Source organism: Suncus etruscus, chromosome 3 (assembly GCF_024139225.1).
Source record: "Suncus etruscus isolate mSunEtr1 chromosome 3, mSunEtr1.pri.cur, whole genome shotgun sequence".
NCBI lineage: Eukaryota > Metazoa > Chordata > Mammalia > Eulipotyphla > Soricidae > Suncus > Suncus etruscus.
This window is the reverse complement of record NC_064850.1, coordinates 134,992,040-135,013,730: the sequence shown is the minus strand read 5'-3', so window position 1 is coordinate 135,013,730 and position 21,691 is coordinate 134,992,040. Positions and strand designations below refer to the sequence as shown.

Genomic DNA, 21,691 nt, shown 5'->3' with positions numbered 1-21,691 from the left:
TATGTATATCACATATTTTTATACATACATATGAATTCATATACATGAATTCATTGTGGGAATAATAGAGCATGAACATGAGATCATTTGGGATCATTAGGCATTGAGATATATAGGTCATCTACTATACAAATTGAACCACATCCTTAGCTTCTTTCTCTTCTTTTTCTTCTTCGCCTTCTTCTGACTATCCTCCTTACTCTTCTTTGCCTTATTCTTCTTACTCTTCTTATTCTCTTCCTGGGTTTCTGGGACTTCAATGATTCCTATATTGTTTCTGTTAAGTTTATCAAAGACTTCCATTTTCATCTGTCAGAATCTTTGAGTAGTTTAAACTATAAATCATTTACTTTAAGGTTCTCTTCCAATATTTTCTGCTGTATAGTTGTTCTGCATCTCATCCTCTAGCTCAATGACCATTTGTGGCCAGCATTACTCCAGTGCAGAGGCTTTCCATTGAGGTTTTCAATTCATAAACCAAGTTTTCCTGACCTGTTATTTCAGTATAAAGTTTTCTAATTTCAATCTTCATATCCTCTTGATTCTTATTTGTGTTCCATTCAAGTCTACCTATACTTCATTTGAGCTCCATAAACATCCTCTGTAATTTTTCTCTAAACACCTTATTTGAAAGGATACCTAGCTGCTTGGTACTTTTTGGGTCATCAGAGCAACCATCTTCATTCTCTATATGTGGGATTGTCCTGCATTGTTTCCCCATTGTGACGCTTGTAGTGTGGTTTTTACTATGTGCTGAGGTGGGGTTCAGGGGTTAAAAGATGTATGTGGCCATGGAGCAAAGCAGAGCTGCAGCGCTCCTCTGGCTCCACCCAAAAACCAGGCAGGGAGCAGGGCAGCAGTCCTTTCTAATGGCTCTGGTGCCCAATCACACAGCAGGAATCAGCCCCCATATTGGTTGGGTGGGGAAATATGACTGGTTTGGGTCCTGGAGAGATTATGTTTGTTGGTGTATACAGGGCTGCTTCCTGAAGAAAGAAGCTCTTGCAATTATTTTAGAGGAGAGTGGGAAAAAAGTATTTGGGCCATGGCCAGTAGGGCTAAGGTTTATATGTGGCTGTGCTTTGGGGATCCCTATGTACCACCAGTATAGGCCTGTAATCAAGGCAAATGCCTTAACTCATCTATCATCTCTCCATAGGTTCTCATAAATCCATGTCAAGTACTCTATCACTAAGCTATATCCCTAGTACTGTATCAACTCAATTTAAATCTCTTATTTTGTAAGGCTAGAGGCCCTTAGTTATCTCCTACACACCCCTCAAAACCTTTCACCAGAGCCACACTGAAATCTATTTTGTTTTCTAATTCTTTAATAAAATTTTTTTTAATTTTTTTTGTTTTTTTTTGTTTTTTGGGTCACACCCAGCAGTGCTCAGGGGTTATTCCTGGCTCTACACTCAGAAATCCCTCTTGGCAGTCTGGGGGGGGACGACTTATGGGATGCCAGGGATTGAACCTGAGTTTGTCCTAGATTGTGCAAGGTAAATGCTTTACCTGCTGTGCTGTTGCTCCGATTCCAAAACATATTGCGCATTTTAATTATACTTTTTTTTTACTAGTAGAGTGGTGGTCCCAGCCTAATGTTACTTGAGTCTGGCTAAGGCATTAGTGCTTGGAGGCCACAGGGACCATATGGGATGTCAGGGTTCAAACCACCGTCCATCCTGGATCACCTGCTTGCAAAGCAAACATCCTACTGCTGTGCTATCTCTCCAGCTTTATAATGTTGTTTCTTTCCATTTTCCCTATGTATTCTTCATTACAGTTCTGGGGCCATACCCAGCAATGTGTGCTGAAGAGAAATCAAACCAGGGTTGGTTTAATGCAAGGTAAGAGCTTAACCTCTTAAAATCTCTTGTAATATATTTTCTGCTTTTTATTTATTTTTATTATTACTACTTAATTTACTTTATTTAAATTGCAAGTACTACATAGCTGACATAGTTGATCATAATACATTTGTTTCCAGGTAAGTGGGAGAGAAATTATTAAAACAGAAAAGAACGGGAAGAAATAAAGAGTACAGCCACAAGAAATTTATGGAAATTATTTTATCTCCAATAAGGTCAATAAATTATTGTCAGAGGTTTTGTAAGCTTTTGTTGCTATTTGACCATTCTGTTACTTCATTTGTTTCTGAACATTAGGTGGCTTCAGATACACATTGGTGTCTAAATTGGTATGTTCCTGAGACAACAATATTAAACAAAAATGAAGCTATTCAGGAAATCCAAACACTACTGCTGATACTGTGGTTTTTGTGAGGTATGTTTTAGACTGCCAGGCCTACTGAAGTACAAGAAGGTGGAGCAGGGTAGTGGGTGCTATACTCCAAAGAAATGTCCTGTGATATTAGCACAAATACCACACACCTGGAGTTTTGGTCAGATTGGTGTCTCTAGAGAGAGCCATCCATCGAAGAGTGTTCGTGAAGAAAAGCCAACGGCAAAGTAATGATTGTAGGTGATGGGTGCAGCACACATGACTTTGGCAGAGCAGGAACTTGGCCTGTCTTTTCCTCCTGAGATTAACAGCTTTCAGCTGCCTGGCCGATGTATTCATAATTTTTCATTGCTTGGGTCTATGGAGCTGGCCAAGTACAGACATGCAACTGCATATGTGATTTGCTTTATATTTCTAATAATTTTTGAGCATTCCCCAAAGATTAAGAAAACAAAAGAATATTTTACTTATGCCATTTATGATCAGAGAATGGCCTCTTTAACATGCTATCTATCTGCTTTTAATTCTTCTTGACTTTATATTAATACTGTAATTCATGCCATTATTAAAAAAAAAAACACCATTATTTTTCCCTTTGTTTTCTACCCAATGATGCTAAGGTACTTCTCCAGATGTGGTGCTTAGATAACACTCTCAGCAGTACCTGTGACTGAACCAAGGGCTCCTACATAAGAGTCGTACGACAGTCTTTGAACAATCTTCTTAGGTCTTCCCCAAGAATCTACAACTGCTTTTTTTTTTTTTTTTTTTTTAAATAAGTCAGATAGTTGGGCCCGGAGAGATAGCACAGAGGCGTTTGCCTTGCAAGCAGCTGATCCAGAACCAAAGGTGGTTGGTTCGAATCCCGGTGTCCTTCCCATATGGTCCCCCGTGCCTGCCAGGAGCTATTTCTGAGCAGACAGCCAGGAGTAACCCCTGAGCAATGCCGGGTGTGGCCCAAAAACAAAAAAACAAAAAAAAAGTCAGATAGTTTATTTATTTGTATATTGGGGGCTCTTGGGTTAGACCTTGCAATACTTTGAAGCAACTCCTAGTGTAAGCAACTCCTAGTGGTTGATCCAATCAGGGCCAACTACATGCAGAGCAAGCACATCAATTTCTGTAAGGTTTCCTGGGCCAGTAGGGAATTAGTCTGGACAGCATTTCTGTGAACTAGGCAAAGTTTTCCTTTTCCATGAAGTGTTTCCAAGAATCACCATTTCTACCAAAGCAGCAAGTGACTTGTAGATTTCTTCCCTAATGGGCTGGTGTGAAGATTTTATGAGGTACTGCTGCGGTGGTGGGGCTGGAGTAATAATACAGTGGATAAGTCATATGCTTTGCATGCCACAGATCTGGATTTAATGCTTGGCATTCCATATCATCCTCTGGGGCCTAATTTTTGGTGCAGATCAAAAGGATGAAAAGAAAAACCTCCCCACAACTGCTATTTTTTTCAACTATCATGTAAAAATAGTTACCATAGAATCTTTTATATTTAAAAACTATTTACTGGGCCCGGAGAGATAGCACAGTGGCGTTTGCCTTGCAAGCAGCCGATCCAGGACCAAAGGTGGTTGGTTCGAATCCCGGTGTCCCATATGGTCCCCCGTGCCTGCCAGGAGCTATTTCTGAGCAGACAACCAGGAGTAAACCCTGAGCACCGCCGGGTGTGGGCCCCCCCCAAAAAAAAACTATTTACTATACATTTATTGTTATTCTTTATCCCTAAAATTTGTTTAATTCAGCATTTAAAAACTAGTATTTTAAACTTTCCCTTCTTATACAAAAGTAAGAAGTAGATGTTTCTGCTTTAAAACCAGATTTTTGGGGCCAGAGTGGTGGCGCAAGTGGTAAGGCTTCTGCCTTGCATGTGCTAGCCTAGGACAGACGGTGGTTTGATACCCTGGCATCCCATATGGTCCCCCAAAACACGAGCGATTTCTGAGCACATAGCTAGGAGTAATCCCTAAGCGTCACCGGGTGTGACCGAAAAACAAAACAAAAAACCCAGATGTCCTGCAGCTTTCTGGAATGGCTGAGATTAAATATGTAATATATTCACTTACATACAGATTAATAAAAATAAGACTAATTGTTGGAGTAAGTCTTTAGGTTTGCATGTATACAGTCAGTTATATCTTATTTCATTCCTTTTTCTCTGATTTTTGCTAAAACATATTTAACACAATCTTTGTAGATTTTCTTCAATAACATTTGTCAATTTTTAATGTGCAAATTTTTCTAAAATATGTAAAATTGTAAAATTCTTTGCCTCATAATAACCACAATTCGAAAATATAAGTGCAATGAAGATGATTCATTAATTCCAGAATAGACAAAACCAATGGTTAACAGTTCTGTAATTAATAAAAGAATAAAATGAAGGTAGAATAGCACTGGTGGTAGCTATTAGTAAAGAAAAGTTCTGCTATAGATTTTAATGTAGTATCAGCAATTTGTGAAGGGGAAAACTACAGAAATAGAACTATAGCATTTCAACTTCATTTTCGCTGAGAATATACAGTGAATGAATACCTAAGGTTAATACCATTTTTCTTTAATAGCTAGGTAGAATGATTCTAATTTTAGATTTATGTAGAAATGTGTCATTCAGCTTCAAATCACATTATCTGAAACAAACCTGTGTAACTTTCATCATCATCAGATAAAGGAACTTCTCTTTTTAGCAGCAACTCCAGCTCCTCTGTTTCTGCTACATCCACTGGTCGCTCCCCATGTTTATTAGCTTGAAATGGATTTCCACCATGACGAAGTAACAATTTCACTATCTGTAACATGAAACAGTAGAAAGATTCAGAGTACATCATTTCATTCTACTGAAAATATACACAATATGCCTCATCTGATCTGTTTCCATTCTTCAGTTTCTATTTGAAAAAATACTCTCTTCAAGTTTCATTGCCACCCTCCTCACCTGGTGACCCGATGACCTAAAGAAATGTCACATTGCTATAGTGCGGTGGTAGGGCGTTTGTTTGCCTTGCATGCAGCTGATCCAGAACAGACTTTGGTTTGAATCCCGGTGTCCCATGTGGTCCCCCAAGCCAGGATCGGTTCCTGAGCACATAGCCAGGAGTAACCCTGAGCACATAGGCAGGAGTAACCTCTGAGCATCACTGGGTGTGGCCCCAACACAAAACATAAAACATTATGTGAGGACAGTATACTGGAGTACACACTGCAGTACACACTGAAGAAGCCCATGGTTTATTTTGAACATTTTTTTAAATCTACCTGCAGAGTAAATTCCTTGAAATAAAATGTTGCACTTCACTGAAAAACTAATTTAATCCTGCTCTCATTCTTTTTTTTTTTTTTTTTTTTTTTTTTTTAGTCACACCGGCAGCGCTCAGGGGTTACTCCTGGCTCTATGCTCAGAAATGCTCCTGGCAGGCTTGGGGGACCAGGTTCTTCTGCATGCAAGACAAAAACACCTTACCTCCGTATCTCTCCGCCCCTCCCCTGTTCTCATTCTTATCTTAACAGAATTTCCAGAACCAACAAGTATTATCTATTTCTTAATATTAGTTTTATTAACATTATCTAATAAAGGGGCCAGAGTGGTGGCGCAGAGTGGTAAGGTGCTTGTCTTGCTGGCGTTAGCCTAGGATGGACAGTGGTTCAATCCCCTGTTGTCTCATATGGTCCCCCAAGCCAGGAGTGATTTCTGAGTGCATAGCCAAGAATAATCCCTCACTGTCACTGGGTGCGGCCCAAAACACCAAAAAACCCCACAACATTATCTAATAAAGTATTATTTAATGTTTATTAATATTATTTCTTAATATTAGTTTTTCTGGAATTCTCTCTTCTCTCTTAAAATGGTTTTGGTTTGAATTTTCTAAATCAGGAGCTTGTAAATTTGGCTTGATTTCCATTCTAAAGATAGCTTTTAGATATTTTTTTTGTTTGTGGTTTTTGGGTCATACCCGGCAGTGCTCAGGGGTTACTCCAGGCTCCATGCTCAAAATTGCTCCTGGCAGGCAAGGGGGACCAGATGGGACGCCGGGATTCTAACCGATGACCTTCTGCATGAAAGGCAAACACCTTACCTCCATGCTATCTTTCTGGCCCCGTGCTTTTAGATTAATTCAAAATACTTGTATTTTATTTTTGGTTTGGGGACCATACCTAGCAGCACTCGGGTTACTCTTGGCTCTGCACTTGGAAATTAATTACTCCTGGCAGGCTCAAGGGACCATATGGGATGCCGGGGATCAAACTGGGGTCAGCCACGTGCAAGGCAAACACTACCAGATGAGATCACTTCCGATCTTCAAAATACTTGTTAAAAGACTGATAACAGGCAAATACAGAAGAGGAAAAAGGAGGAGTAAAATGGAAGAAGAAATGGAAATAGTGGTAGCAATGGGGAAAAGTTAGGGGAGAATGAAGAGGTGGGCATAAGGCTAATGTGCACTACGATGGTATTGGTGAATTAAGAGGTGGACTAGAAGTGGCATAAAAATATTGGTGAAGGGTATTCTTTGATGGTGGTAGACTGCAGTATACGTACATAAATACTACAAACATTAACATTGCAACTATGTTCCCTAAACTATAAAACATTTTTTCAATCTTTTCAAACTATATACTCAAATAATAAATCAGATTTATGAGATAATGTTAATTATAATTTTTACAGGAATTAGCAATTTGAAAGCAAAAAGAAAATATAGATAGGATAATACAACAACTGATAAAAAAAAAAATCACACATATGTATATGGACCAAGAAGTGAGCTAAGCACTGGGGCAATAACATAATGCATAGGATATTTGCCTTGTATGAGGTCGATACAGTTCAATCCCTGACATTCCATATGGTCCCTTGTGCTAAGAATTAAGTTCTGAGTGTAGAGTCAGGGGTAACCCCTGAACATTGCTGAGTGTGGCCCCCAAACAAAAAACCAAATATTAATGAGCTAAATTATGCTGGCTTGACTTTATATTTTAATAGTGCATATTATAGATTTTGCTAATACTTACATCTCTGTGTCCACTACTTGCAGAATCATGAAGTGGAGTGTCATCATCTAATCCCTGTGTGTTAACATCTGCTCCAGCTGATATCAATATTTTAGCAACATCATAATATCCAGCGTTACAAGCTTCATGCAGTGGTGTCCAACCTAGTGTAAAAATATTAACAGAGGGGTTTCAATTCAACCCAATATGAGAATATTAAAAAGAATTTCATTTGCACTAATTCAATTTATATACTTTTAATAAACATAACTGTGACATATCAACTCTGAATGTCTATTGGACAGAATAAAGATGCACTGACAAAGACATCTACGAACATTATCAATTTTATAGAAAGGATCAATCATGGTATTATTTCTTTTTTTTTTTTTCTCTTTATTTGGATATCTTGATTACATAAATGATTGTGATAAGGTTTCAGTCCTATAAAGATCACCCCTCTTCACCAGTGCAACATTCCCGCCACCAAAGTCCCAAATCTCCCTCCATCCCACCCCACCCCCACCTGTACTCCAGACAGGCTTTCCAGTTCCCTCATTCATTCACTTGATTATGGTAGTTCTCAGTGTAGTTATTTCTATAACTGTGCTCACCACTCTTGTGGTGAGCTTCATGGAGTGAGCTGGTGTTCCAGCTCTCCTCTAATTGTCTCTGAGGATTATTTCTAATGAAAACAACTATTTGACAAAAAATATTGAACATTTATTGTGGCCAAAGAGATAGTACAGGGAGGGTATTTACCTTGCACATGGCCAGTATGGTTTGGTCCTTGGCAGTTCCATATGCTTCACTGAACATTGCTAGGAGTGATTCTTGAGCAAAAAACCAGGAGTAAGCTTAGGGTTTACTCCTGGCTCTGAGCTCAGGAATGAATATACCTTTATTTAAAGAAATTACTGAGTGTTAAGTATATTTTTAATTTCTGAGTTTTAAAAATAATGCTGTGGCAAGCTTTTATGATGAAAATCTGTATTTAACTATATAAGAAAAATACTACTTTTATTTTTTTTGGTCCACACCCAGTGGCACTCAGCAGCTGGCAGCCTTGGGGGACCATATGGGATACCAGCAACTAAACCTGGGTCCGTCCCAGGTGGGCTGCATGCAAGGTCAATGTCCAGCGGCTGTGTTATTGCTCCATCCCCAGAAAATACTTTTTAAGCTTGTGATAGACATTAAAGTTTCCATGTAGAATGGGTTCTGTACATATTAGGTCTCATTCTAAAAAATAAATTCCAGGGTCAGGAGAGAGATCAAAACACTGGAGTGAATGCTTTACAAACTTGAGCCCAAGAAGTATATTGCAGATCAAAGCATTTAACAGTCAAGTCAGTTACTGTATTGCTGAAAGTGTGATCCTTAGGCCACCTGAGTGCTGTTTGGGTGAAAAATATACCACAGGGAAAAAAAATACTGCAGCAAAAAATTTTTTAAATTAAAATTATTTTTTTTTTCATTAAGAACAATGTGAATTACAAGTCCTTCACAGTTGTAGTTCAGTTACTAGTGACAGTGAATTAGGGCCACTCCTCAAATCAGTGTTGACCTCCACCACCATAGTTCCCCACATGCATCCCAAACCTTCACTCCTAGCCTCCTGGACTACTAGTGTAATAGGTCCATTTTGTGTTTAGCTTGTTATAGTTTGGGTCTCTTGATTCTGTTGTCTTTGACTTTGGCTTGAATATTTAGATCTGGCCTCTTTTTTTTTAGGCATATCAAATATTGGGGAAATCAGAAAAATTCCATTTGCCTAAGAGATACAGGATGTCCCACCCATGAAGCGTTCTGTCAAAAGACAGGCTCTGGGCATGTTGGTTGTAAGATGGGTTCTGTATGCTAACTGCTTTTTCCCTTTATAGCTCTAAGAGAAATTCTAGGGTATATTTTGATATGGCTAATGGTAAAGGTAAAACAGTAATAAAACTCAATATAGTAAAATAGAGGGACAAAAATGTATAGACTGATATAGCTGGATAGGTGAAATAGGCATTCTCATAAAGTTTATTTATGAATATGTGTATACTTATGTATTTAATTGAAATGCACAGAAAAAGTAGCCTCAAAATTATCAACAATAGTTCTATGGGAATGAAACTAAAGGAGGAAAGAAGGGTAGTACATGAAATAAAAAGGGTTTTCTATGTTGTCCACTGTATACTTTCGTTGTCTATATTATTTACATTAAGAATGCACTGATATATTTGAGTAAATAAAAAGAAACACCACTATTACTTTCTACAGATCGTATGTTCAAGTCAATAAATTTTCTTTTTTCTGAAAGATGTATGAATTAACTACTTTGAAAATGTTATATAATTCAAATTTACCTAGAACAGAATCAAGAATTATAAAGTAATATGTCAACTAAAAACTGATTTACTATTTTATTTTTATTTATTTGGTTTTTGGGCCACACCCAAATTTGCCCCTGGTTTGGGGACCATATGTGACACCAGGGATTGAACCAAAGTCCTCCTTACGTCAGCTGTGTGCAAGGCAAACATCTTACTGCTGCGCCACTTCTCTAGCCCCTGGTTTACTATTTTAAAACTGAATATTTATTGACAGGTAAGTCCACACTACCAAAGAGGGCTTTTTTTTTTTTTTCTTGGGCCATCCCCGGTGATGCTCTGGGGTTACTCTAAGCTATGCGCTCAGAAATCACTCCTGGCATGGGGGACCATCTAGGATGCCGCGGGATTGAACCGTGGTCTGTCCTAGGCTAGCACACGCAAGGTAGACACCTTACCTCTTGCGCAATCATTCTGGCTCCCTACCAAAGAGGTTTTAATAAATACATTTTTAGAACTGTTTCTTAGAAAATGTGCTACAAAGATAATACAGAGGATGGAGGTCAGACTTCTGTATTGATGAGGCCAATGTTATTAGGTACCAATGAAGCACCACAGAGTCAGGAGAAAGCTTGAGTACAAAAGGTGTGGGCAGCCCTCACCTCTGCTCCCCACAAGAATACAGAATGCATACTAAAAATAATTTGTTTAGAGGAAAATTATAACTTTAGTTCTCAGTATGTCCTCAATTATTAACTTACCTGCAAAATCTTTGACATTCACATTTGCCCCTAAACTTATTAATTCTTTGACTTGTTTCACATCTCCACGAATAGCTGCCATGTGTAAAGGAGTTTCACCACGTTCGTTTCTTTTGTTAACTTTATCTTTTTGTCGAGATGAAGAACTGGGAGTTTTCTTTTGGGCTGATGTTTGTGATGATGGATGATTTGGAGTAGATTCTGTAAGAAAGATATTAGACTTGATTAACATTTATTGAATGATTTTTAAAAGTAATGTGCCTATTTCCTGCAAAAAGAAATATCTTCATGGGGCTGGAGCGACGTTTGCCTTTCACACGGCTGACCCAAGTCACACCTTGGTTCGATCCTGGCATCACTGGGTGTGGCCCAAAAACCAAAAAAAAAAAAAGAAGAAGAAGAAGAAATATCTTCTTATCCTATCTGAAACCTGATTTAGATACAGTTAATCTAACCCAAAATATTTCATAGATAATTCAATATTTAATTTTAATGGCCAATTTTAGAAAATTATGTTTGTGTCAATTAAAAAAATTGGCTCAGGGTCAGATCAATAGCACAGTCAGTAGGGCATTTGCCACACAACCGGCCAACTTGGGTTCAATTTCCTGCATCCCATATGGTTTCTCGAGAACTGCCAGGAATGACCCGAGAACACAGCCAGGGTGTGGTCCAAAAATACACAAACAAACAACTGGTTTTAATTGTTATGATTAAGTTCACACCCTTAAAGAATTTCCTCAGTAAATAATTTAAATAAACTATTTTTCATGGTGTGGTATTATAAGAACTAAAAGAAATACACTGAAGACTACAGAGTTCACATCTCGTGAAAGTACTGAAGTTTTAGTCTGATATTAAGTCTAAAATAATAAAGGTAATGAACAAATTTTTAAATATGGTACAGAGGGCTCAATCAATAGCCTTACACATGCTCTACCAAGGATACAGACCCCCATATCCTTTGCCTTTCTAAATTTCAGTATACTTTAAAAATAATATATTTTATGTAGGGGGCATCTCCAGTGGTGCTCCAGAGTCTAAGGGGTGACTCCCAGTGATAAAAAGACAGCTAGGGGATCTATTAATTGTTTAGTGCGTTGGAGTCTCCAGGGCCACACTCAAAGCTGTCATGCTTTGGGGAAAAAAAATTTCCAATTTAAATAAAAAAAAAATGTTACCCTGTATGATAACCAAATTTCTTATTTTAGAACTACTGGGAAACAGATTAAAATTTTAGTTTCTTTCCTATTAATGCACGCACGCACACTCACACACAAAAACACAACTGATTTCACAAAGGTAAATATTTCAAAACGTATGTAGTGTTAATAACTGTTGGGAGGGGGGGCTAACAATGGCTCATACTCAGGAATTACTCCTGCTGGTCCTTAGAAGAGGGGATGATGGAAACCAAGTGAATCAAGATTGGCACAATAGAAGGCAAGCAGCCTACGCACTATCCTATTTCTCTAGCCCCCATAACTATTTTTTAATATTAACTTTTTTTTTAAGTTTTTGGGCCACAACTGGGGTCGCTCAGGGGTTACGCCTGGCTATGTGCTCAGAAATTGCTCCTGTCTTGGGGGACCATATGGGATGCTGGGGATTGAATGGCGGTCTGTCCTAGGTTAGCGTGCACAAGGCAAATGCTTTATGCTTGCGCCACCACTCCGGCCTCATAATATTAACTATTTTATATAATATTTTGTTTGTTTGAGATAGAATCTGGCAGTGCAGTAGTGCTCTAGGCATACTGCTCTGGGAATCTTGTGGTGCTGAGGATTGAATCTGGTCCACCTGTATGAAAAGCATATGCTCAACCTGTTGAAGCTCTCTAACACCAAATTAAACCATATCAGGTCCCCAGAACACTGTTAAAAAGTGGTTCCTGTGGGGCCGGGAAGGTGCGCTAGAGGTAAGGTGTCTGCCTTGCAAGCGCTAGCAAGCGCTAGCGTAGGATGGACCGAGGTTCGATCCCCCGGCGTCCCATATGGTCCCCCCAAGCCAGGAGCAACTTCTAAGCGTATAGCCAGGAGTAGCCCCTGAGCATTAAATGGGTGTGGCCCAAAAACCAAAAAAAAAAAAAAGTGGTTCCTGTATGAAGAATCAGGAGTAAGCCCTAAACATAACAAAAAAACCATGCAAGGATCCTAGGCTGGAGCAGTAAGACATCTCAAGTTGACTAATTTCTAAATTACTCATTTTAATTCACATATATTTTCTGAATGACCACTTAGTATAAAGATTCTTGTTCCAGGGTCAAAGTGATAGTTCAAAGAACACATGCTTTCATGTAAAGGCGAAGGTTGAATTCCTGGTATCACATAGTCTCTTGAGTACAGCTGGTGATGAACCCCAAGTGTTGAGGTAGAAGTAACTATGGAGTACTACCCTGTGATGCCTCAAATCCAAAAACAAAAATTCCTGCTTTTATTTTATCTGGTAAAGAATATAGATAGAAAATTGCCATGCAAGTATGAAATTATGAACTTTTAAAGAAATTCTGATTTAGGGCTGAAGTAACAATACAAGGGGTAGGGTGCTTGCCTTGCATGAGGCCAAACCTGGTTCAAATCTCAGCATCCCATATGGTTTTCCCCTTTGCCCTGCCAGGAGTAATTCCTGACTCAAATGGGGGGGGGGGGGAGATTGGGGGAATTCTGATTTAATTAAAAAGGAAATAAATGAGCCAAAATGATTATTAAATCAACATTACAATGATCTGAGGTTAGAGAACATATGCAAACTCAATTAGGTTATACCTGGACTATTATCTCTTGCTGTCATCTGCATAAGAAGTGCCATCTGCTTTCTCTCTGACAATGGATAACCAAAAAGAATACTAACTGGTGTGGACTTCTTACTTCCAGTTTCCTTTTTTGTCTTCTTCTTTTCTGGACCTTCTTTCTCTGAAATTATTAACAAATATTTGAAACAAATACAAATACTCTAAAACAAAACAAAAAATAAAAAAATTTATACATGTATGATATGTGAATATGTAAACAAAAGAGCACTGAATTTTATGGCAATATAGAAAGAATTTTTCCCTAATGATGTGAAAAAAAAATCTTCCTTACTGTCTTCAGAAAATAACATTTAATGTACCGGTATTTGTCCTACTAGAAATTTAACTTCAATGGTATTATTTCTTTGTTTTTTTTTGGGGGGGTGTGGTGGTGTGGTATGGTATGTGTATATGTGTTTGTCACCTGGCTGGGCCCAGGACTTATTCTTGCCAGTACTCAGAGGATTCTATGTGGTGCTGCAATTTAAACCTGGGTAGACTACATGCAAGGCAAACACCTTACCTGCTGTACTGAATCTCTGGCCCCATTCTTTAATAATATTTCAGGCAGTTCTGGTATTAAAGCATTGAAACTTCTTTCATTACTATAATTATGCCATATATAAATATGTTGTTAATAATTCTCTTAAATAGCGCTGTCTGTGGAAATGTTCAAGTCACTTCCTCAATTCCACTAATAATTTGTAGAATCTTCTAAAGGCTAAGTACTTAAGACCTTATCACATAGCAATTATTGAAAGAAAAACTCAAATTGCTTGTCACAGTATAGCTAAAACTGAATAATATAATCAACTTTATAAATGAGCTTATTAGAGATTCTATGTGGAAGAGGTAAGGATAGTGAGATTGTAGTCTAGTGATGGTAGTTCCTACAAAAAAATGGTTAAGGGTTTTTTAATTGTTTTGGTTTTGGGGCGATACCCAGCAGTGCTCAGGGGTTACTACTCCAGGATCTATGCTTAGAAATCACTTCTGGCAGGTTCAGGGGACCCTAAGGGATGTGGGGGATTGAACATGGGTCAGCCACGTGCAAGGCAAACACCCTACCCATTGTCCTATTGCTCCATGTCCCCACTTTAAGGGCTTTTCAAAGGATGATTTATCTATTATAAGGGCAGCTCTCCAATTAGCTATAGGATAAACCCTCTGGCAAATGAATCAGAATTCCTCGTGTAATGACAGGAAACTTGGATGGAACTGATTTCCAGAGGCCAAAGAGAAACAGGTGCCTCATCTCTCCTTAAAATTTTCTGATTAGTGTTCACTCTGGCAGCACATATACTAAAACTGGAACGATACAGAGAAGATTAGCATGACCCTTGAGCAAGGATGACACGCAAATTCGTGAAGCATTCAAAAAAATATTTTTTTTCTGATTAATTCAAGTGGCCATGTGTAAATCAAAGCAGAGGATATCAATTGTCTAGGTATCTATTTATTGTGAAACCTTAAAAAAAAGATCTGGGACTTACTGATCCAGATTTGAATCTCTGCAAAGAGGATTTATAAAAATAAAATGAAAAATTTTAGAAACAAATGTAAAATGTAGCAAAAATATAAGGAAAAAGAAACACTTGTTAATAGAGTGGGTTACTTTTAGGCAAACACTGTCAGTAGCTAAATTATTAATCTAGGAGAAAAACATTCAATAATCAAAAAATGTCTAGAAACTAACAAAATTTGGGTATTGCTAAAATATTTTCATCACTCCTGGCAGGTTCAGGGGACCATATGGGATGCTGATTCTTAAGAATCAAAGTGAATAATCCTTGCAGTATATAATTTAATTAGGATAAACTAGATTGGATGCCAGAAAAATCAGAAGTCTTTTTTTGTTTTGTTTTTCGGGCCACACCCGCTCAGGGGTTACTCCTGGCTAAGAGCTCAGAAATTGCCCCTGGCTTGGGGGGACCATATGGGATGCTGGGGGATCGAACCACAGTCCTTTCCTTGGCTAGCGCTTGCAAGGCAGATACCTTGCCTCTAGCGCCACCTCGCCGGCCCCAGAAGTCTTAATATTAAAACTGTTATCCCAAAATTGCATCAAAATTTTAAAGTTCTCAGAAGAGTCCCTCGATGACATTCAATTTGCATAACAAAATTGTTTTTCAATATTTAAGCTATTTATATTAATAGCTCTATTTTAGCATAAACCCTGTTTTAGCCTAGTATCTAATCTTATTTATCACAAAATTTGCTAAGGTCCCACACATTTTAGAAAATTTTTGTTGTTTTATTTTTGGGCCATACCTGGCAATGCTCAGGGGTAACTTCTGGCTCTGCACTCAGGAATCACTCCTAGCAGTGCTCAGGAGACCATACGCGATGCCAGAGATTGAACCATGTGAACCATGCAAGGGTATGCTGTGTGCAAGGCAAATACCTTACCTGCTGTACTAGTTCTCCAGCCCTCAGAACAACTTTTTTAAGAACACAGATTCTTTTCAAATGTTTGTTCTTTAGTATTAATAAGAAAATACAGTTGTTACTGTTTGAATATTTTCCAACTGACATTTTTTTCCAGTTTATTTATTAATTGATTGATTTTTGGGCCACACCTAGCAATGCTCAGGGGTTACTCCTGGCTCTGTGCTCAGAAATCACTCCTGGCAAGCTCAGGGGACTATAAGGATGCCAGGAATCAAACCAGGTCCGTCCTGGGTTGGCCCCATACAAGGCAAATGCTCTATCGCTGTGCTATCTCTCCGGCCTGATTGACATTTTAAAATAAATATACTTTTGCCTAAAATTAAAGTTATCTACATGTGAAATTTTATAGAAAATAGAAAAGGCAAGGCAGGAGCACAGTGGAGAGGGCATTTGCCTTGTATTCTGCTGTCCCAGGTTCGATACCTGCCATTCCATATGGTCTCCAGGTCTGCCAAAAGTAATCTCTGAGTTCAAGGCCAGGTGTGCCAAAAATTAAAAAATAAAGTAAAGTAAAAAAGAGAAAAATAAAAGTGTTAGATATAAAACAGTAACTGAAGAAAAAGATTATTACTAAAATAATTTTCCAGGGCTGGAGAAGTAATAGCTCAATAATAGCACATATAAGAGATCTGCGTTTGATCACTCCGACTGCAGGTTTCTACTTGAGCACCAAGTAGTTCCTAAGCATGACTAGGTATGGCCTCCAAAGTGCAGTGCTTTCCCTTCAACATTTCTCCTTTTTCTCATCTGCAAAAATACAACTGAATTTTTTGTTTTTTAATTTCATTTTAAACAATGCTTTTAAAAAGAATGTATTTTGAAAGGCTATATTATACTCAGGTTCAATCCCCAACATCCTAAATGGTTGCCTGAGCAAAGCCAAGAGTGATTCCTAGTTGCAGAGTGAGGAGTTATCCCCAAGCACTGCTGGGTGTAGACCAACTCCCACATCCCCCCTCCCCCACCAAAAGAATGTGTAAGTAATGAATGCTGTTTTAGAAAAAAATTAGATGCTTGTGAACTAATTAAAATTCTATACTTCCAAGGTACAATTACTATATTTTGATAAAGAATACACAAACTGGGTTAGGAAGATAGCTCAAAAAAAAAAAAAGAGATGCATTTCAAGTATTATGCAAAAACTCAGGTCAGATTATTTGCTAGATTCCAAATAAATGCTATTTTTCCTTTGAATCCCTTCATTTGTCTAAACTTGCGCCTTACAAAAGATAAAAATGTAGGTATGGGAGCCAGAATGACAGTACAGTGAATATGACTCTTGTCTTATATGAAGTTAAGTGGGGTTCAATCAATCCCATATAATCCCAGGAGTTGAGTGCAAAGCCAGGAGTAACTCCTGAGCACTGCAGGATGAGGGAGGGAATGAAGGAAGGTGAGAGGGTAGAGAGGAAGCAAAGTGAAGAGGAAAGAAGGGAGGGAGGAAAGAAAGAAAGTAGGTATGTTGTAAACAGAAGCTGAAATAAGAAAGCTAGATTTGGGGCTGGAGCAAAACCATAGCAGATAGGGCATTTGCCTTGCATGTGGATGTCCTGAGTTCGATCCCTGTGTCCCATTTGGTTCCCTGAGCACTGCCAGGAATGACCACTGCTGGGTGTGGACCCAAAGCAAAACAAAACAAAACGTTAAGAGATGATATATCATTTTTTAAATTATTTTGGTTAAGATTAAAATGCCCAAACTGCTTTTTCAAGTTTAAAGCATTCAACAAGACTATTTGGTACTTATTTTATGACAAATTTATTTTCTCTGATCTGCTGCAAGTAAAAAATGATCTATGCATTTGAAAAAGTCAGATACTTTTAAAGTTTTACTAAATGAAACATGTATTTACTTGTGCAAATGAGTCAGAATTTTAAAATGAAGGATAAGGGGGCCAGAGCAATAGCACAGCAGTAGGGCATTTGCCTTGCATGCGGCAGATCCAGGATGGACCTGATTCGATCCCCGGCGTCCCACATGGTCCCCCTAGCCAGGTGCGATTTCTGAGCGCAGAACCAGGAGGAACACCTGAGAGTCACCAGGTGTGGCTCCCAAAAAAAAAAAAAAAAAAAAAAAGGATAAGAATATTGACACAGGCCCTACAGATTTAAAAATCCAGGAAGCCACTCAAGAGATTTTCAAAGAAGTTTTTAAGACTGAAGAATATCAGAAGTGAATTTGTCAAAAATAAAATTATTACAGGCTCAGTGCATCTTTAAAAAGATGTCTCAGTCTTATAGTGAAAACCTATGCTTTCTTTTCAAGTTTTATCAGAATAAACAAAAAGCTCAACATCTTAACAGAAGACAACTGTTTTTTATAAAGAACTGTTTTATAAACCTATCAATTCTGAAAAATAATAAAAATTAAAACATTTCCCCATAACAGTCCTTACTGAAAGGATAGAACAAAGCTGTAATTCAAATACAGATTAGCATTATATCAATCAACTTCGGAATGTGTATATTTTAATTCAGAGGGAAAAAGATTTTTATCACTCTCTGGTTCTAACTTATCTGTATTAATCTCCCACAGTGTATGCTCCTATATTTCAATTTCTGGAAACGATACTCATATCATTGATCATTCAACACATAAGGCTCTTCTAGGCACTTATAAGTTCCATTTTAGAAATGTATGTCTAACTCCATAATAAATTCAGGTTTTTTTTAATTTTAATACTCATTATAAATATGCCCTGTCTCCATCCCTCAAAATTTGAAAGACAGGTACTACTGAATGATCAGAACCAATAGCTTTTAAGATAGTATCAAGAATAATTACTTGTACAGCATTAACCTCTCCCAACTCCATAAATTTAAAAAGTGTATTTTTACTTTGCATTTTTACTAGTTTACATCTTTTACATTTTTACTTAGCAGGTTAACTTCAGCTTTTCCATAGTTAACGTCAAATGTTAAAATGGTAGACACCTATTAGATTAGATATCCAAAACTAAACAATATTTACATTTAAAAACTTGTGATAAAAATGGTCATTAAAGGGGCCGGGCTGTGGCGCTGGAGGTAAGGTGCCTGCCTTGCCTGCGCTAACCTAGGACGGACCGCGGTTCGATCCCCCGGTGTCCCATATGGTCCCCCAAGCCAGGAGCAACTTCTGAGCGCATAGCCAGGAGTAACCCCTGAGCGTCACAGGGTGTGGCCCAAAAACCAAAAAAAAAAAAAAAAAAAAAAAAAAAAAAAATGGTCATTAAAGGGGCCGGGTAGGTGGCGCTGGAGGTAAGGTGTCTGCCTTGCAAGCGCTAGCCAAGGAAGGACCGCGGTTCGATCCCCCGGCGTCCCATATGGTCCCCCCAAGCCAGGGGCGATTTCTGAGTGCATAGCCAGGAGTAACCCCTGAGCGTCAAACGGGTGTGGCCCCCCCCCAAAAAAAAATGGTCATTAAAAATGTCAACAGTTAGGCCAAACCAATAGTACAGTGGGTGGGGCATTTGCCCTGCACTCTACTGACCCGGTTTGATCTCTGGCATCCCAGATGGTCCTCTGAGCTCAAAACCAGGAGTAACCCCTGAGAGCCACTGGGTGTGACTCAAAAACAAACAAAAAACAATGTCAATAGTTATCTCTATCAGAGAGAACATTTACACTTCATTCAAACAATAGTATCTGGGACTAGAGGAGCAATAGTACAGCAGATAGGGAGTTTGCCTTGCATGCAGCTGACCTACGTTAAATCCCTTCATGCCTGTCAGGAGTGATCCTGAGCACAAAGTCATAGGTAAGTCCTGAGCATGATGGATGTGGGCACAAAACAAAACAAAAACAATCAAAAACCAAATCAAATGGCAGTTATCTGTGTACATTCTTTTGCATTCTTCTTGCTGGGGCAATTAATCGTAACAGCTGCTCTCATCAATAAAAACAGATTTCAGCTCAGTAAATTATAATATCCTTTCCCAAAGTAATTTGGTATTTCATTTTTCCGGAAAGATCACTCTTGGCAGTCCTTGACCTGGTCATGAGGTTCTCCAGGTCCATCAGGGAAACATCTAACAGTGACCAAGGGACCATGCTAAGCTAGAGACTGCAGTTGGGGCCTGGCAAATGCTAAGAGTGAGATCTATCTTTGAGCCCTCAATTTACTCTTAAATTCAACATGACTTTTAAAACCTTTAAATATGCTTTTAGAAAAAAGCATTGCACAGAGCCAAAGAAGACAGTACAGTGGTTAAAGTGCTTGCTTTGCACTCAGATAAGGAGGTTGGATCCCTAGCAATACATTTGGTCCTCCAAGTCTCACAAAAGGTGGTCCCTGAGCATGGACGGGGTGGAGTAACCCCTTAGAGCCACTAGGTGTGACATCCACTCAAAAAATTAGCATGACAAAGAATTAGCTGATAATATATTGAAATCAATATACCTGGTGTATCACCTTTGTGAACGGTATACTGCTAAAGAGTCTAAAGCCTTTGGTTATCTTCTCATAATCGTCACTGCAATGCACAATAGCAGAGGCTGAATTTCAGGAGGTTTTCTATAAAATTAGTGTCCCCCACTTTGTGCTATATAATATCCTGGTGATATATATTAGTCTTGCTTATAAAGCTCATGTATGGCATATGCTGAAAATAATGCATGTTATACTTAAAATCTAGAAAATTTTATGTCACTTATGTACTTCAATTACAAAAGATATTTGGATGCTGTAAAAGTTATTTATAGCAAGGTAACTGTAAATGTGACAGAGACCACTGGCTAAAGAGGAGCACCTGATTGATAATCTAATTACCTGAATATGTCCTGTAAGAAGATATAAGTCTCTCCCCCCAATTTTCACTTGTATGTCCTGGATCTGAATCTACAGAATGAGAAGAGACAGGAGAAAAGAAAAAAGCACACGAAGGGAAAAGCAGAATTCAACAAACCAACATTTTTAGGAGACCACTAACAGTCAATAATATATCACTGTTTTTCCAGATTATTTTTAAGGTAAAGCCAAAAGTACAGTTAAAACACAGGTTTGGCCAATACCTACGATTTTAGTTTCTTTAATTGAAATAAAAAAATTAAAAAAATAATTAGGTAGTTTATAATAGTTATTACTGATGCTAATAAAACATTTTTGAGGCTACTTTTTCCATCAGAAAAATGATGAAAGACTCCATCACTACTTGTTCTGTTTAAAATTAATCTTTAGAAAAACTGAAAAGTGTAATTGAATCACCCTTTTTGTTTCATGTCAAAACTAGAATAGAATATTTTGTACTCACTTTTAAACTCATCTATAGATTATAACACATTTTAAATTATATGAATTACAATGCTGGTCCCTTACTAAAGGCCTCTTAAAAAAGAAGCAGTCTGAATCAAATCAAAATTCTTCAACTAGGGGCTGGAGCGATAGCGCAGTGGTAGGGAGTTTGCCTTGCACATGGCTGATCCAGGACAGACCTTGGTTTGATTCCTGATGTCCCAGATGGTCCCTCAAGCCAGGAACGATTTCTGAGCGCATAGCCAGGAGTGACCCTTAAGCGTCACCAGGTGTGGCCCAAACCCAACCTCCCCAAATAACTTTAATTAAAGTAAGAAAATAAAATTCTGGTTGGGGAGAGCTAAAAAAAATGATAGTAACATGTTCTGCATGTGGGAGCTCCAAGTTCAGGCTCCTCAGGACAGCACAAGGAATATGCCCTGAGCACCAAGCTGGATGTGGTCCAAAACTAAAATTAAAATTAATTTATGACAGAAAGGCTAGAGAGACAGTACAGTAGGTAAGGAGCTTGCTTTGCACTTGCTGACCCGGGTATGATCCACAGCATGCCATGTAGTGCCCCCAGCAGTCAACAGTGATCCTGAGTAAAGAGCCAGGAGTAACCCGAGCAGTGCGAGTTGTGGTCCAAAAACAAAATAAACAACAGAACAAAAATTCATCACAGAAACAAGAGATAGCTGGCAATATGGCCAGAGCAAATACTACATAAATAATAAGCATTTTATAACTATTTGGTTCTTTATTTTCTCAATTTATTGACATACTTTTCTTTCCAAGATGTTTCCTTTTATTTTTGGTTTTGTTTGTTTTGGGGCCACACACAGCTGTTCATTAGTTACATCTAGTTTCTAGTTCATTAGTTCATTAATCACACCTAACTCAGGAATTACTTCAGGCAGACTTAA

General features: G+C 38.3%; 1 protein-coding gene and 1 non-coding gene across 3 annotated transcripts in view; one reads left to right on the top strand and one right to left on the bottom strand.

The window, feature by feature from the left end:
- ANKRD12 (ankyrin repeat domain 12) overlaps positions 1-21,691 on the bottom strand; it is a 98,224-nt gene that overhangs the window by 48,836 nt on the left and 27,697 nt on the right. The window contains exons 3-7 of one of the 2 annotated variants that reach the window (XM_049769946.1): positions 20,304-20,372; positions 13,078-13,224; positions 10,313-10,513; positions 7,258-7,400; positions 4,889-5,036 (exon numbers count right to left, since the gene is read on the bottom strand). In XM_049769946.1, coding sequence (XP_049625903.1) covers positions 4,889-5,036; positions 7,258-7,400; positions 10,313-10,513; positions 13,078-13,224; positions 20,304-20,372 — 708 coding nt within the window. The remainder of the gene's footprint in view (positions 1-4,888; positions 5,037-7,257; positions 7,401-10,312; positions 10,514-13,077; positions 13,225-20,303; positions 20,373-21,691) is intronic. The other variant, XM_049769947.1, reaches the window with a different exon arrangement.
- LOC126004712 (U6 spliceosomal RNA) lies at positions 14,382-14,493 on the top strand. The gene has a single exon (XR_007493975.1). It is a non-coding gene; the product is annotated as a U6 spliceosomal RNA (small nuclear RNA).